The sequence below is a fragment of the Lepisosteus platostomus genome, chromosome 2 (genome assembly GCF_059453375.1).
Source record: "Lepisosteus platostomus isolate fLepPlt1 chromosome 2, fLepPlt1.hap1, whole genome shotgun sequence".
Lineage (NCBI taxonomy): Eukaryota > Metazoa > Chordata > Actinopteri > Semionotiformes > Lepisosteidae > Lepisosteus > Lepisosteus platostomus.
The window spans coordinates 4,853,206-4,868,680 of NC_142612.1; the positions used below are offsets into that span (position 1 = coordinate 4,853,206).

The following is a 15,475-nucleotide window of genomic DNA, read 5'->3' on the forward strand; positions in this document are numbered from 1 at the left end:
GCTTCTCACTTTCCCAAAAGAAAAACAGAACAAAAACACATGGACAAACCTCACTCTGGATCACACGATTCCTCGGTTTCTCACCCTCAAGCTCCCTGTCTCTTCCGATTCTCGGTCTCTCTACTGTATGTCTACTACAGTGCACCCATATTGGTTATGCCTGATCACCAGACCAATCATGAACACTGGTCTGATGGTCTGGGGATGATGTGTCCTACATACTGCTATGCCATAAGTGAGAGTGCATAAAAAAACTAAGAAAGCTGATATTGGAATAATTGCTAAAACACAATGTTAAAAGAAAGCAATTTACAAAAAAATAATACATTATGTATTTGTAACATTCTTAAATAAACTTGAAAGGTTTCCACTGTGCTCTTGTTGCTATTTTGTCCTTCATTTCAACTGTCAACTCAAATCACTGCCAAGGATGAAGACCCCAAAAGACTATAAAGTGACTTTAAACAAGGCTATACTGTATTTAGATGCTGAGCTTCACTTTAGTAGGATATGCTCCACTGTGAAGTTAGAGGACAACTAGTTTACACAGAAGTGGCTTATGAGTTTGATTTGACACCAAGATACAACAAAAACCCTGACTCAACTGGAAGTTAAATGTATTTTAATAATAATAATAATAATAATTGCTTACACTTATATAGCGCTTTTCTGGACACTCCACTCAAAGCGCTTTACAGGTAATGGGGACTCCCCTCCACCACCACCAATGTGCAGCATCCACCTGGATGATGCGACGGCAGCCATAGTGCGCCAGAACGCTCACCACACATCAGCTATCAGTGGGGAGGAGAGCAGAGTAATGTAGCCAATTCATAGAAGGGGATTATTAGGAGGCCATGATTGGTAAGGGCCAATTGGAAATTTGGCCAGGACACCGGGGTTACACCCCTACTCTTTTCGAGAAGCACCCTGGGATTTTTAATGACCACAGAGAGTCAGGACCTCGGTTTTACGTCTCATCCGAAGGACGGCGCCTGTTTAATATTTGACATTAAAGAAAGCTAACATGCCCAATATGGTGGAATTATAAAATGTCTATTTCTTTAGAAGGAAGTGGGGTGGGAAAAGTGTTATTTGGTGTCACTATCATTATGAAATGATTTTGTTTTTAACTCCAGGGTATTTTTACTTTGGAAATTGCTTTAGGGATCTCACAAATATACATACACGTATGCAATCCACAATAATTCTTTGACAACAAAAATTCATAGTGGATAACGGACACTCCCCTTTATCCCATGTGCTGATGACATCTGAATAATGTTCTCATGGTGAATGTTAAAACTGCCATCTATAGCAGAAGACTGTTTACAGCTACAAGTTAAATTATTCCCATTAACTAGGAGCACCTGGAGCTGAACACCACACATCTTCTATATGAAACCTTACATTTATGCCATAAATGTTTTCATATGTTACTGTATAATGTACCATCTTGTGGATGTTTTTTTTACTTGCCTAAGCTTCAAGCCAACATTACTTGCAATCTTAAAGAAAGCAGAAAATTGTATGCTTTCTAAGCGCTGTTCTAGGTTCTTTATCGTGAACAAGATATTATTATTTTTATGTCTCAAAACATAAACCAAATATAACAGAAAACATTTCTCTCATTTGCTGTTCTAGGTTCTGGAAAGAATTCCTTACATGTTCAAGAATCAATTGCTCAAGCATTTTTTTTTCCATTCCTGTATCTGAACTTCCAGGATAAGAGATAAATAGGACACAAGTGTTGCCAAATACAACAACACATGGCCTCGCTGAAAGATGACTACCCAGCGGTGTGCAATATTCTCCAAAAGCCCTATTCTACATGTTGTGAAAGAGTCTTTGCGGTTTTCTTGGATATAAACAGAGATCCACTAGAAAGATCTTCACATTTTGAATTTCCTAATTAAGTTAGGCAGCTTAAATTATTTGTTATGGTAACTAATCTAATTCCCTTTAAAAGCATATGCAAACGCTGTAGACATAAAAAACGAAAAAGAACTGCAAAATAACTTTGTTATCACTGAAGAAGTTTCTTAAATTATCTCATTACAACAATTCCTGTGTGAAATCCACCACAAAAGGGTTTAATTTATTCAAGGTTGCGGATTTCACTGTATACAAGTATGTGTGTGTGTGTATATTTATTTAATTCATTGACAGCAACAATGCTGGAAAATGCTTGGAAAAGCAGAGCACTTTAGGCACGACATAAACTCCATCATTATCTTTTTTTATTTTTAATCCCCTGAAGTGAGACAGAATTTGAGGGCTACAGAGAAACAACTCTCTACTGTGTGGGATTTGCAGACTTTGCAAAGCTACTGGAGACTTTCAGACAATATCTCTAACACCCTGGGATGTGAGTAACACTAAGTAGATTACACAACCGCCCAAAACACTGAAGTACTACAATGACAGCAATAAGACACTTCACTAAAATTTATAAGCTTTATTACCTATTTCAAAAACATATATTCAACCTTCCTAGAACTTCAGAAAATGTTTTGGAGAGAACTAGTTTAACTTTAATTACAATGAGATGCCTTTAGCCCAATAGGAACATAAGTGATTAATGTACAGTAGGTTCCCAATATTACAGCACTGTGGCATTCTAAAAAAAACACTGTAGGAGTTAAATACGCCCAACACTGAATGATCTTGCAAAGGCAAAACAGACTTTGTTTCTACTCTTTTAAACTTTCAATATACTGTACACGAGGTAAAGAAAAAATACAATTTCAGTACAAGTTGAGTATTTCATCAAAAGATCACTTCCATTTTTGATTCAGCATTCCTGGACAGATGCTACACCTGGTATTGAAGGCAAAAGAATTGTGTGATCAAGAAGATTGCAGTTTTACTGAAGACATGATGCATTATATAGTATCTGCTGACACAAGCCTTCGTAACATGTCTGAGGGGAGGACAGTAAAGAGATGGGGCAGGCAGAGAGTTTTGTGTCAAATGCCATTTACTGTCACATTCCAGTCCATCAGTAACTGGAATGGTGATTTTAATGATGATCGGGTGTGTTTCAGCGCTCCATGCTAAAGAAGCTGGAACAGCACTGAATGAGGGGCTTGCTTACACTGTCCCACATCTCTCCGAGATTACAGCAATCAAACATATAGAGACAGACGCTCCCCTCTGCTCAGAAAATATCATCTTTCTGATGTCTCGCAGTCAAGGGTTGAATAAGCAACAGGATGAACATGACAGTGTTAACACAAAGTATAAAGAATGCATGCAACCATTTTTAATGCTTTTCTTGTTAATAAACAGTTTCATGGTACACAGTTTTGATTACTCAATGATTGAGATGTATGGAAGATGGACTTCTAAATCTAAATGGACTTCATGGCTTCATTTGTATCTAAAATACCATATAGGAGCTGGCGAAATAGGTGCAAATTAATGAAGTCTGCAACAATGTGCCCCTTAGTCTAACCTAAGGACTCACAAATGCCCCCCAGGTCTGTACATTACAATCTTTTCTGTTTAAGAAGCACTCAGCTGTGTTCTGCCTTGTCAACGCATGATTGAAAGCCATCACACTTTTGATGGGGCTTTATCTTACAGTACCTGCCTCCAGAGAGGCAGAAAGTGTCAATAGAGTGCAAAGCTAAAGGCAGATAGACTAATGCAAATCATTGCATGAAACATAACTGGATTACTTCACAATAATAAGGAGGTAAGAGCTTGAAGGCTACCTTTCAATACATCTATATCCAATTTTTTTTGGAAAGACTTATTTTCTTCTGTGGCCTGTTCTTAAATTGCTTCTATCATCTAGTTTTGGAGAGAGAATGTTTTTCTTGCCTAAAGCAACGGTAAAAAATCCATTTAAGTACAGCTCATGGTGTTGTAAATGGATGCTGTTATCTTTGTCACCTCTAGGCAAATTTCTTATAAGAGGGTTTTCTCTGGTAATTAGTTAGCACAATCCTCTTAATATCCCTCCTCCAACTCCCTAGTAAAGTTCATATCAAATGCAGTTGATTAGTTTTTTGTCTTTTATGTCACTTTAAGGACCAGCGTACAAGGCACCCCCGGATACGCATAATTATGCTTTGCCCACTCAAAGATGTTATAAAGGTCTGGTACCTTGAGCAAATTTTTTCATCTGCTTGCAGTTTTTTAGGGAAACTTTTGAATAGCTCAACTTTACACAGCTAATGCCGCCACCAGAGATTAAAGTAGCCAGGGCAGTTTAAACTTTACAAGTACTGAGCTTAATTAACACATTTAAAATTTGATACAGCACACCAAAACGTTGAGGTCTCATACACAAGTGCATATGGACATATGACAGAGCGGTTGAATATGTCTATCTATCCATCACAGATAGATTTAACATGGCAGATAGAAGAGTGAGCTGCTGAGTATTGTTTTGGGGTCTCAAACAACAATATAAAAAGATTAGGCCAGAACATACCCAGGCTTTCAGTTGTGGCTCTGTGGCTAAGGATCTGCCCCTGTGGCTGGAAGGTTGCTGGTTCGTATCCCGTGGCCGGCAGAGGAATCCTACTCTGTTGGACCCCCGAAAAAAAGCCCTTCACTCCAGCTGCTCCAGGGGCTCCATATAAATGGCTGACCCTGCACTCTGACCCCAGCTTCTCTCCCTGTCTGTGTGTCTCATGGAGAGAAAGCTGGGGTATGCGAAAAGACAAATTCCTAATGCAAGAAATTGTACAGTATATGGTTAATAAAGTGATCTTATCTGATCTGATATCTAAGGTCCTCTGTCTAATTTCAAGAATGCTTTCTAACCCAGTACTACAATGTAGAAGCATATACAGTACTTCCCTGGAAAATATGTAGTACATTTGGAGATATGTGGGAATACAAGCCAGTACTGCCTTGTAGCTGGCATCATTTCCTTCTATGAATTCTGTCACTGAATTTCAGACAAATTCTGAAATTTTGTAAATACTGAAAAACATGCATTTTCCACTGATGTGTTTCTTTTTGTAATATACTGTATGTAATTCAGAACTACATTCAATTTCCTCCGTGTTTATGACAGAATAAAGATAATGCTTCTGCTATCTGACAGTATTTCAGTTGCTCTAAATGTGTGAATGCAAGCACTATTTCCCCCTAAAAATAATTCAATAATGCATCAAACACAGGCATACATTTTATATAAAGATTTGTTTTTTATATGGGATTTTACAGGAATGTGATTTACATTTCGTCATGCTCCCTGACATTTAAATATAATACTGTGTTTTATGACTAGTTTAGAAGCACTAATATTACACAGCTTTTCAGAGTGATTCCTGTAAAGTCTACTCATACTACAGTTATTTTACAATTGCACTTTCTTATTCCTATTCTGTTGGATTTATTGTTATAGTGTCAACATAATACCTCAGAAGTACTGTCCATGTTATGTGCTGTACCATCAGAAGACTAGTTGTCTAGTTTCTAGTGTAATCAGTCAAGATTGGATTTAAGGAAAGAAAAAGTCTTAGCTCCATATAACAACAAAAAAAAAATAAACCTTTGCACTGCCTGGGAAGGTGCACAACTAATATTCTAATAAATGTGGTAACAGGGGCAAACAGAATTCAACAATAAGGACATTCTGAAAATGTCAAGAGAATGCTGATTGCGGGAGACAGTATGCAGATCAATCTTAGCATCAGAGTACAAATGATCACCGTGGACCAAAACTTGATTAAACACATTCAAAGGTCAAGCTAACTATGCCGTTACATTTGTGTGCTCTGAGGGAACAGACATGGGCTCTAATGATTTCAGACACTGACGTAACCCCTCTCAACAAAGAACTGAAATACATGGGAGACACAGAGCCCATCTTTAAGCACCTTATGACAGGAAGTTACTCCTTCGAGGAAAGTCTAACACTGAACCAAAGGAACACAATGGTAAAAGCGGTGACATTCTCAAGCAAATGTTACATGACTTCAGTTTTAAATATCGTATAAGCCAGATTGCACAATTACTATGCAGTAAATTGTGATTATTATTTGGCTGAAACTTTTATATGATTTACAGTACATCTGTATCCATTTATACATGCTGGTTATTTTGCTGAAGCTATCAGAGTGAAATATTTTTCACTCTGATAGCTTAAGACTTTGCTTAAGAGTACAACTGCAGTGCTGTCATCAGAGCTGAATTGTCTACTTTTCATGTTTTCCAAGTCCAGAGCCCAGACCACTACTCCCAACTTTGGCTTACTTTAAAACAGTGTTTGCTGTTTTTCATGGAGATCACTCACAATTCATTTTGTTCTACCTGTAGGACAGGTACCCAAAACATTCAATAAACAGGCAGATGACACGCTTTAAGTGTAGTCAAAGTTTACACATAAAAATGGTAAACGTACAAAAATAATTGATTAAAAACAATCCCGAAGACTGACCCAGGCATTTAACAAAAATAAAACACACACCTCATGAACAGTAATTGCGGGATCACAAGGACTTTTGGATCTTACTCTCACCTAATATAGTGGAAGTCTGAGGGTTTGTAAATCTACTGTATGCTTGTAAATAACCTCAAAAGAAGCAGATTGATCTGTCAATGTTCATAGTCACTTATGAACCTTGGAGTAATTCTGGTACTGGAACCGATGGTACTTTTAGGTAGTGTGTGATTCAGGACATTGAACACAGAATTTAGGAAGAAAGCAAGGACATAAAGTTTTAAATCAAGAACCTGTCCCTGAAAAACTGGATAGAGGCCAAGTGTACACACTTGTAATCTGCTGTGTTCCTGGCACCATGCTGTGTGAAATAGAGTCTGCTATTATCCTCTCTAGGAACAGAACTCTAAAATTCAATAAAAACCTTTCTAATGTTCAAACAAAAGTAATTTTCAGGATTTTTTATGTTTGTGTCCGGCAATAAACCACTAGAATAAAATCAAATAGACAATGAAGGAGCGATTAATGCAAGTATTTGTGGTTAGAAATCTTGCCATTTGTCTTTATGGTGGTACATTACAATGACAGTAAGCCATGTACTGTTGGTACAATATAGGCCAAGATACAGAAAGCATGACATGGACTTTATCCATTGAACCATGAAGTCCATTAAAGATATTATTCTTTTAGCTACTTTGCTAAATTTAAAACTACATTAAAGTAAATCATTTTTACCTTGCCCCTTGAATGGACAGAAAATGATAGGATTAGAAATCAGTCTTGAATCAAAAAACTTTTGCTGTTGATGGAAGCTTTCAAAAACACATACTGTATTTTATGGAATCAACTCTCCTAAACAGGAAATATTTCATTGCACTTTGCCTGCCAGACTATATATACTGTAACCATGTGTGTACTAATCCTTTTTAGTTGCCTGTGGGCCATGAATAATTGTATTTTATTTTCTTCAGAAGCTCGTGGTCTTTGACCTTTTTTTCTGCCTCATGGCAAATAAAAATCTCTAATATATTCCCCTGCTAACTCACAATCATTGTACTCAGGAATAGGTTTAACTACTGTATACCCCTACATGGCCTGCAAAACACCCTTCCACATCCCACATCCTGGCACATAGCAAATACAAACAAAACGTCACCAGGAGACCACATTTTACTTACTGACCTCAGTGGTCTGGTAACAATTTTGGCAAATGTAACGTGAAAAATATGCCTTCCTGTTTGATTTGCTTACTGCACATCTGCAGTAGTATAGTAAACACAGTTTAATCAATATTAGCAGCAGCCACAGGAGTTAGCAATTCCCAGTACGAAAGAAAAAAAACAGTTCCCAGGAAAACTAGATTCAATAAAGGAAAGGGACTTTTTATTTTCCCACACTGGAGCTCTTGAACTTCATGGCATAAAAAAAAAAAAACTAAATTCAAGTCAGAGTCAGCTGCATTGACAGAAAAGACACAGCATCCAACAGAGAGTCTGTGTGAGTAATCTTACCTTTCAATTTAACCACAATGGGGGGAAAAATTAAATGTTGGGAGTAACAAATGAATCAAGGTCACTAATCTCCCCATCATGGCACATTTTTTTGTATTTCTTGTTCTTTGTGATATTGCATTCCCTTAACATGCCCTGTACAGTATGTCTGGAATAGCCAAAACGCCTCCATTACCTACATTCCTCTGCACATTGGATAAAAACTGCTTTCAAGAGAAAGCCAAATTCCCATCATTTCAAAATGCTTTTTGCACTCACATATCTCACAGAACAAGTAGGAGAAAAAAACAGCTACTTGACGTCTCTAGTACGGTGTCCCCATTATGTAACCTTTAGAACACAATACTTACAAATTCAATTAGCTGACTGAATCAGCATTATCAACGCGAGGGAGCTGTCAGAACTGTTTTCTTCTGTTTTGTTTTCATTTTAACCTAAGGATGCTTTGTTTGGCCTTTATGTTAATTAGAGAATTCTAATCTACTGGAACAGAAAAAAAATAATTTTCTAATGTGTTTTCAACGCACGTCAATTTGTTGCGAAAAGTCAGTTTTAAGCTGTGTATATAGAAATACTCTTAAAATATGTTTCACATTATTTAAGTTCCTTGTAACTCCATATCAATACAGTTTATATATAAACATATATATAATTATATGTTCATTTGAATTTCTACATTATGGAATGTTTCCGTGTTATACATACTTAAAATATACAGTACATTGTATATGATACTTTTTAGAATTCAGTGAGATGATCAAAAATAAAAATATTATTGATCCTTTAAGCACAGTTTGACCAAGAGATGTTTATTAGGTCTTTATAAAGACTTTATTCCCCTTTTAAGTATAATCTGTACTGTACTGTATATTTTAATTTAAATATGACAAATATATTAACTTTACACTTAAACTACATACTTTTATGGCAAATGCTACATTTGAAGATGTTCAATGTTAATACTAAGGACCTGAATTTTAAATCTTAGAATCACTATCTACTTTCATATGTTGATGTTCTGTAAAGCCACATATAGTATTTCACCTCTTACTAACCTCTGAATGTTAAATATATTTCCATGCAAAAAAAGTATCTTCTATTCACACAAATTGTTTTGACAGGAACACGATGAAAATATCATCCCTTTAATGCAACTGGAACTCTTCTCTGATAAATAATGCAGAAGAAACATAAAAACCTGTGCAGTCTGATAGTCTTACAGTCATAGGTTTTTAACTAACTAGAACGTGTCCTGTATGTCTCTGCTGTTTGCCTTGCATGACCCCCTTTCATTCAAAGGAAATACTTATTTAAGCTTAAAAGTCATGTATTTCAATCTGCATGTCATCAATATTTCTAACACCAATAATAATCAATTATTGTAATATAATTATTCACATTGCGTGGTTTAGAATTAAATTAAAGGACAAAATAGATCTGAAATGACAATCAATGTATAAAAAATTATGTCTGCAGTCAACTTTTTCTCTTTTTAAGAGAACATTTTGATTATTTTCTTCCACGTTCTGGCTCTGGAACATTATGTCTGTGTGTTTATTTTTTCATTTGCTTATGTTAAACCTCAGGGCTTTGCCTACTCCTCTGACACAACATTATTTAAAAAGAAGCTGATATTGTACAAAAAACATGGCAGAATTGCACAAGCACAAGTGGAAGTAGACTCTGCAGAACATATTACTGTTCACTTTAACTAAAAATCACTTTTGACTTGATACCAAACAGGGTTGGAAGCAGCATGCTCTGCTTTTATAAATTATTCCCAAAGGATTTCACATCGCAAACCAATGTTTCATCTGTCAATTACTTTTCAGCTAGTCTATCAGCATTATCAGGAAGGACCAGTGGAGCAGTACATGGTGAGACAGCAATAAAAGGCCGAAGCTAGAGAAGGTGTGTCACCATGGATACAGCTAGGTGCATCACAGGAGAAGAGCAGTTTAGCCCTCTACTGTCCCTGACTGTCTATGCTAAAACACTGTTGCTAAGGCTTTCTTTTCTTAAAAAAATATTGCCTTTCCTTCTGAATTAAAGCGAGAGGTAAAATGTTAGGCATAGAATACATCCATCAAGGACTTGTACGCATTTCTATATTATAACTGTTTATTTTAGTTCCAAGGAGGTTTCAAGGTTGAAATCCTTTTTGCACTTCATGTTCGTGCTTTTTAGAAAACACAGTGGAGTTCACATCATTTACTAACGTCCTTAAATTTCAAGCCAGAAGTACTCCCATTCGAAAAACAAAATACAGTTACCTATAGTATATCGTTAAGCCTGTAACATCAGAAAGAAAAGTGATATACTGTAGCTACTGTCCGTTTAATATTTATCCTAAACATATAATGACTTTTCACAATCACAAGTTTCAAAGAGACAGTTAAATAAAGGACGAAAGTGTTTGATTAATAATTGTATCATTCAGTTTTGTCACATTCCCTGCCAGTACAGCTTCTGTAGCTGAAAACTCCATTAATTTATACAGCCTTCTGAAATAATAACGGAATATGTCAATGAATATATGTCATTTCAGAAGTTCACATTATGTTCATTCAAAAATTTGCAATGCTTCAAAAATCATCAGTACTGTTTAAAATGTTTTTTTTAAAAAGCATCCATCAGTGAAATCCAAAATATAACAGATCCTTCAGACATGACACAAAACTTTTCAGCATGTTCAGAAACTGTACTTACACAACTCGTCCACTTCATCCTCACAACAAAGCATTTGGAAACGGGAAGAGCTCGCACAGGCTCCAAAAGTTGAAATACAGATACAGTAAAAACCGCTGGCAAGAAGCGGGCGACACTTTTAAAAAGTCTTCAGCTGTGATTTTCACTGTGGAGCGTGGAGATGCCTGCGCCCTGACTCCAGCCCTGGAGCCTCAAGAAAGTTGCAGCTGTTAGCTCCACTCGAGGCTCCTCTGTGTAACATCTGAGGAGGAGCTGGTGTCTTTGAGTACAGTAAGTATCACAGGAAAAGGGGAGGACTGATCCGGGTTTTCAGCAAGCAGAAAAAGCCACTGATGCCAAAGATCGTTCATCTGCTGGAGGCCCCTAGATGTTTCAAATTCCAGGCCTAGCACAGAAGCAATAAACATCCTCTCCCTTAAAGCACTGCAGCTCCCTGCAGCAGGCTGGCCCATGGGCTGTACTATACATATATGGGTTGCAATAGCACACAACAGCTGACTGAGAGTGACATTATGGCATGGGCCACGATACAGTACATGACACTGATATACTTACCATCGCTTTCCAACACAGCACTGCTTCTTTCTTAGAGAGTGGTCAAAGAGGAGCAATCATAAAAACTAGAGTTTGGTTTCCCATGGGGATAACGTTGTGACCATCTTTTACTAATGTAATGGCAGCTGCATTACTGTGATAAAAGACAATAATGTTTAACATTTTATTCCATTCTTGCGTGGCCACTGTATTGATCTCTAACAAACATTTTTTTTTACTCAGTGTTACTGTAATTTAATACATACTGTATGTTTATATGGCATTGTGTCACCAGTACTGTAGCGATATAAGGGGAGGAATTTTTATTTCTGATGGTGCAACCCAATTTTACAGAGACCAGTTAAGGCTGTTATCAGCAGAAACAGGATTTACCAAATCTTTAAGCCAAGTCTTTTAAGCTACAAAATAATGACTTCCCTGCTTCTGACCATGAAATAAAACAATACAAAATTAAACTTTTGTCAGGAGACAAGAAACGAAAAAGTCTTGGAGCATTAGTGTATGTACTGTATTATTGTGCTTACACCTGCTCTCTATTACTTTGCTACAAATTACAGTACAGTTTGGGATTACATTCTGGGAATCTTTACTGTAATGTGGTGTCAAGTACATTTTTCACCTGTGTATGCCTTAAAATACATAAAAGTGTTAACAAGGATACAGGAGTTATGGCTAACTCATGTGACAATGGCAAGTTTTTTCACCTTGGAGATTCTCCTGATGATTTATGTTTTTTGCATAAGCTCCTCTCTTAGAATACCAATTCTTGAGTGACGGATCATAGCTTCCTTTCTCTTCCATATTAATTACATTACCACAACTCATTACTACCACACAAGCTTCTCAATCATCAAACATGGACACGCATTTCATACTGACTTCTGTTGGGTTCTTTGACATTTGCCTTTAACCTTCCGTGACTCCTAGCATGAGTACAACATGACTATCATGTTATTTATTCGGACAAGGGTTTTATGAATGAGATCAGAAAGAGTCTGTCAATGGGGTAAAACAGACATAATGGCCATTTTTATGAATAATCCGAAAGGTGTCCCGCAATCAGTGCATATGAAAGAGCCTGTTCTGTCCCAACAATCCAAAATTATACGGATATTAGGAAGAAATATATAATAATCGAGCCATGGATTTACAAGTGAATTGATTACAAAGTATAGGCCAGTCTGCAAGATATAATGAGCACAAGTCGATGATCATTTGTTTTATTGCATACACTCTTCAGCGTTATTTCCCTAGAAGGCATTATTTTTCAGGGTGCTAAAAGGATGAGAAAATTATCTATTAGCCTTTTGTCTTCTGAGGGCTGGCATGGCTCTCAAAGGACAATTTCCCTCATTATGAGATTGCTTTGCACACTGCTCACCTGACAGTATTACAGTGGAAAGCTCTGAAAAGAAAGACTAAAGGCCCCAGGATCACACAGACTGAACTTCGTCCTCAGACCTGTAAATCCTTAGCAGGTCTGTTTCCCACTACAACAGCAGGGTATGTCACAGAGATGTAAACACTGGCTTGGGTGCCAGCACCACTACTCCAGAACACCATGAAGAGAAAACTGTATGCTTTACAATATATTTCCCTACAGAAGAAAATTATTTTAAGTAAAACGTACACTCACGTGCCTAGCCTCCAAACATGATGCCACTTGGAATTCAAATTGAAATCTAAACAGAAGAATCACATGTCTGCAGTATTTAGAAACAAATGTTTTGAAAATTGTCTCATAGAGAATCAAAACCAATAATTTCCCAAGAGAGGGCCAACAGACTAGCTGTCTTCTGTGCATCAACCGGCATAATATTTTTTTTTACAAATGGAGTCATTCACCTATCACAGGCTATGCACGTTTTTTTTAAATCATTTCTCAAACAATGGAAACTGTAATAGAGAATAAAAAACAAGAACAGCACCAATAGAAAAGAGCTTGTGTGTCTCTTGGGACTACTACAGTATCTACAACATTATTACACTTTATCATATGGATTTCAGACACATATTCATATGGAATCGGACGCAAAGGTGCAATGCACAAATTTCAAAAGCTGAAAATTTCACAAAATAAAGAACACACCCCCAGACACAGCTGCATAATTGCAGAGTGGAAAACTGTGATGTAAAGAATTATTCTAACCACATGGTTGATGGTCTGCTTTCCATTAAGGATCAGAATAGGTGCCCTCAGGATGCTGTGGTTCAAAGAAGAACATACTGTAGCTCCATTGAAATTCTGATTATTTCTTGACAAATTACAGATTTATTTAAAATAACATAAATCTAATTAATACATTAAGATATAAAAAGTATAAAATATGAAGAGAACTCGAATCTACTGCAGTATATGTCTACCATATGTGTATTTTTTAATTTTATTGCCAAGTAGTAGGTAGTAAATGTATTTCAATTTCTCTAGATTTTAGCAGTTAACAAGTTGTTATCAAGTTGTTAACTCTGGCATTCTGAAGAGAAGTCTTGCTCATATTTCATTTACAGTAGTTTCACTGTTTTAAAAGCTGGTGTGTGCTATGGTTCACACGGTCCATTCATGTAGCATGACAATATTCTTAGCTTAAAAACCTAAGCTCAAACCCAAGCACGCACTGTACATAACGAGGCATGGATTGATATACTGTACAGTAGCAGGCTTGCAGAAAACAGTGCTCTAAAACTGACGCAGAAGGTCTTGATTGACCTCATCTGCATTGGAAAGGGCATTACGGTCTCAAAACTGGTCTCAAAATGTAATTAGCACAATGTAATCAGCTGTGCAGTGGAATTATCTCAACAATATGCTCTCCCCTGCAGATGGTCAGAACATTCCTTCCAGCTATTATATTAAAGTAAGGAAATCAGTCTTAGTCCCCATAAGACACCTCAGTGGACTTTAAAAGGTGCTTTCTATGTAAAGTACATGTGCTCCACTCTACCTTTGCCATCTGAGACACAGTACATGATTCAGTGGAAACTCCACACCAATATCCAGAATGGGGCTGTTTGCAATGTTTCTGCCTCGACTCCATTCATGTTCCCTGGTAACACTAAGCTACTGTAGCGGCAATTCTCTTCCGTCCAGTAACTGCAATGAGGTTTAGCATGTGATCCATGATGCCCAGTGCAATGTGGAGCCGTGGTGCATGCTGTTAAGAAGTGACCCTCTGGTAAGGGAAAGGCTCTTTCCTTCCTGGGTCCTTATGTGAAATTCACTGGGTCCAGTTTCATGAAAGGAGCTTCCTGTCAAGTGTGATGAGGGACAATTGGATACCAAATAGCCTTGCAAATTCCCTTTGCAATATTCTTGCAAGCCACATTCCCAGACAATATGCACTTATGTTTTTGCAAACTCTTGCAATTAATTAATCATTAATCTCACTGATATACATGTATTAATTAATTAAGGGAAGCTGCTTGACAGTGCTGCACTGGTGTCCCAGGTGAGGCGATGCTATTGCATGCTTCAGCAAGGCACTTCACCCGAATTGTTCCGGTAAAGTGCACAACTGTATAAATGAGTGAAAATGTAAGAGGGTTTGGTTAAAAGCTTCAGCCAAATAAATTAATGTAAATTAAAACCAGCAAGCCTGTGAGACTTGTATTCATGCAAGCATTACCTTTGCTCATGCCAATTCACCACTGGACATTTATTACTATTGATATGTCGTCACAGTTGTAGTCGCTTTATACTAAGAAGGAACTGAGCAGTTCAAAAATGTTTTACACATGAATCACTATGCCTATAATGTCATATTCAAAAATGTTATTCAGTCTTCTTTGTTTAAGTAGAAAGTTGCATTTGGGATGTTTTTTCAGTACATAATGTATGTACAATATTTAGATCATGTTCCTTGAGGGATTTCACTTTGATTACTTACTCATACTAATTGTTAGGATAAGTAGTTAAATCACCTGTGTTATTATATATTTCACAGTTGCTAAAATTCTGCATAAAACCTGCAAGACACTGAGTGACTCAGCAGTCCACCTCTGTTTTACTAGGCATGAAACTACACACTACTTTTGCAACAAACTGACTAAACAAAACAAAAACAAATTATCTTAAACAGGTACAATACGGTGTCCATCAAATTTACTCTTACCCTTAATGGAACAGAACTAATAAACATCAAATAACAAAATAAACATTTTACATAATGTTTAATATCTAATGCTTAATAGTATTGTACAGGACATACTGTAGAGGCAGTTGTCATACAAAGTCCCAAATAACATGAGTGTCACATTTATTTACCGTACACCCTTGTAGTTAGTACAATATTTTGTA

The 15,475-nt window shown here is 36.8% G+C and overlaps 1 protein-coding gene across 12 annotated transcripts in view; it reads right to left on the reverse strand.

Annotated features, from left to right (window-relative positions):
- The window catches only part of dmd (dystrophin), a 728,682-nt gene that overhangs the window by 637,556 nt on the left and 75,651 nt on the right, over positions 1-15,475 (reverse strand). The window contains exon 1 of one of the 12 annotated variants that reach the window (XM_088646844.1): positions 10,627-10,942. The exons of the other annotated variants lie outside the window; for them this stretch is intronic. Coding sequence (XP_088502970.1) covers positions 10,627-10,660 — 34 coding nt within the window. The 5' untranslated portion in view covers positions 10,661-10,942. Of the gene's footprint in view, positions 1-10,626; positions 10,943-15,475 lie in introns of those variants that run through there. 12 annotated transcript variants of the gene reach the window in all.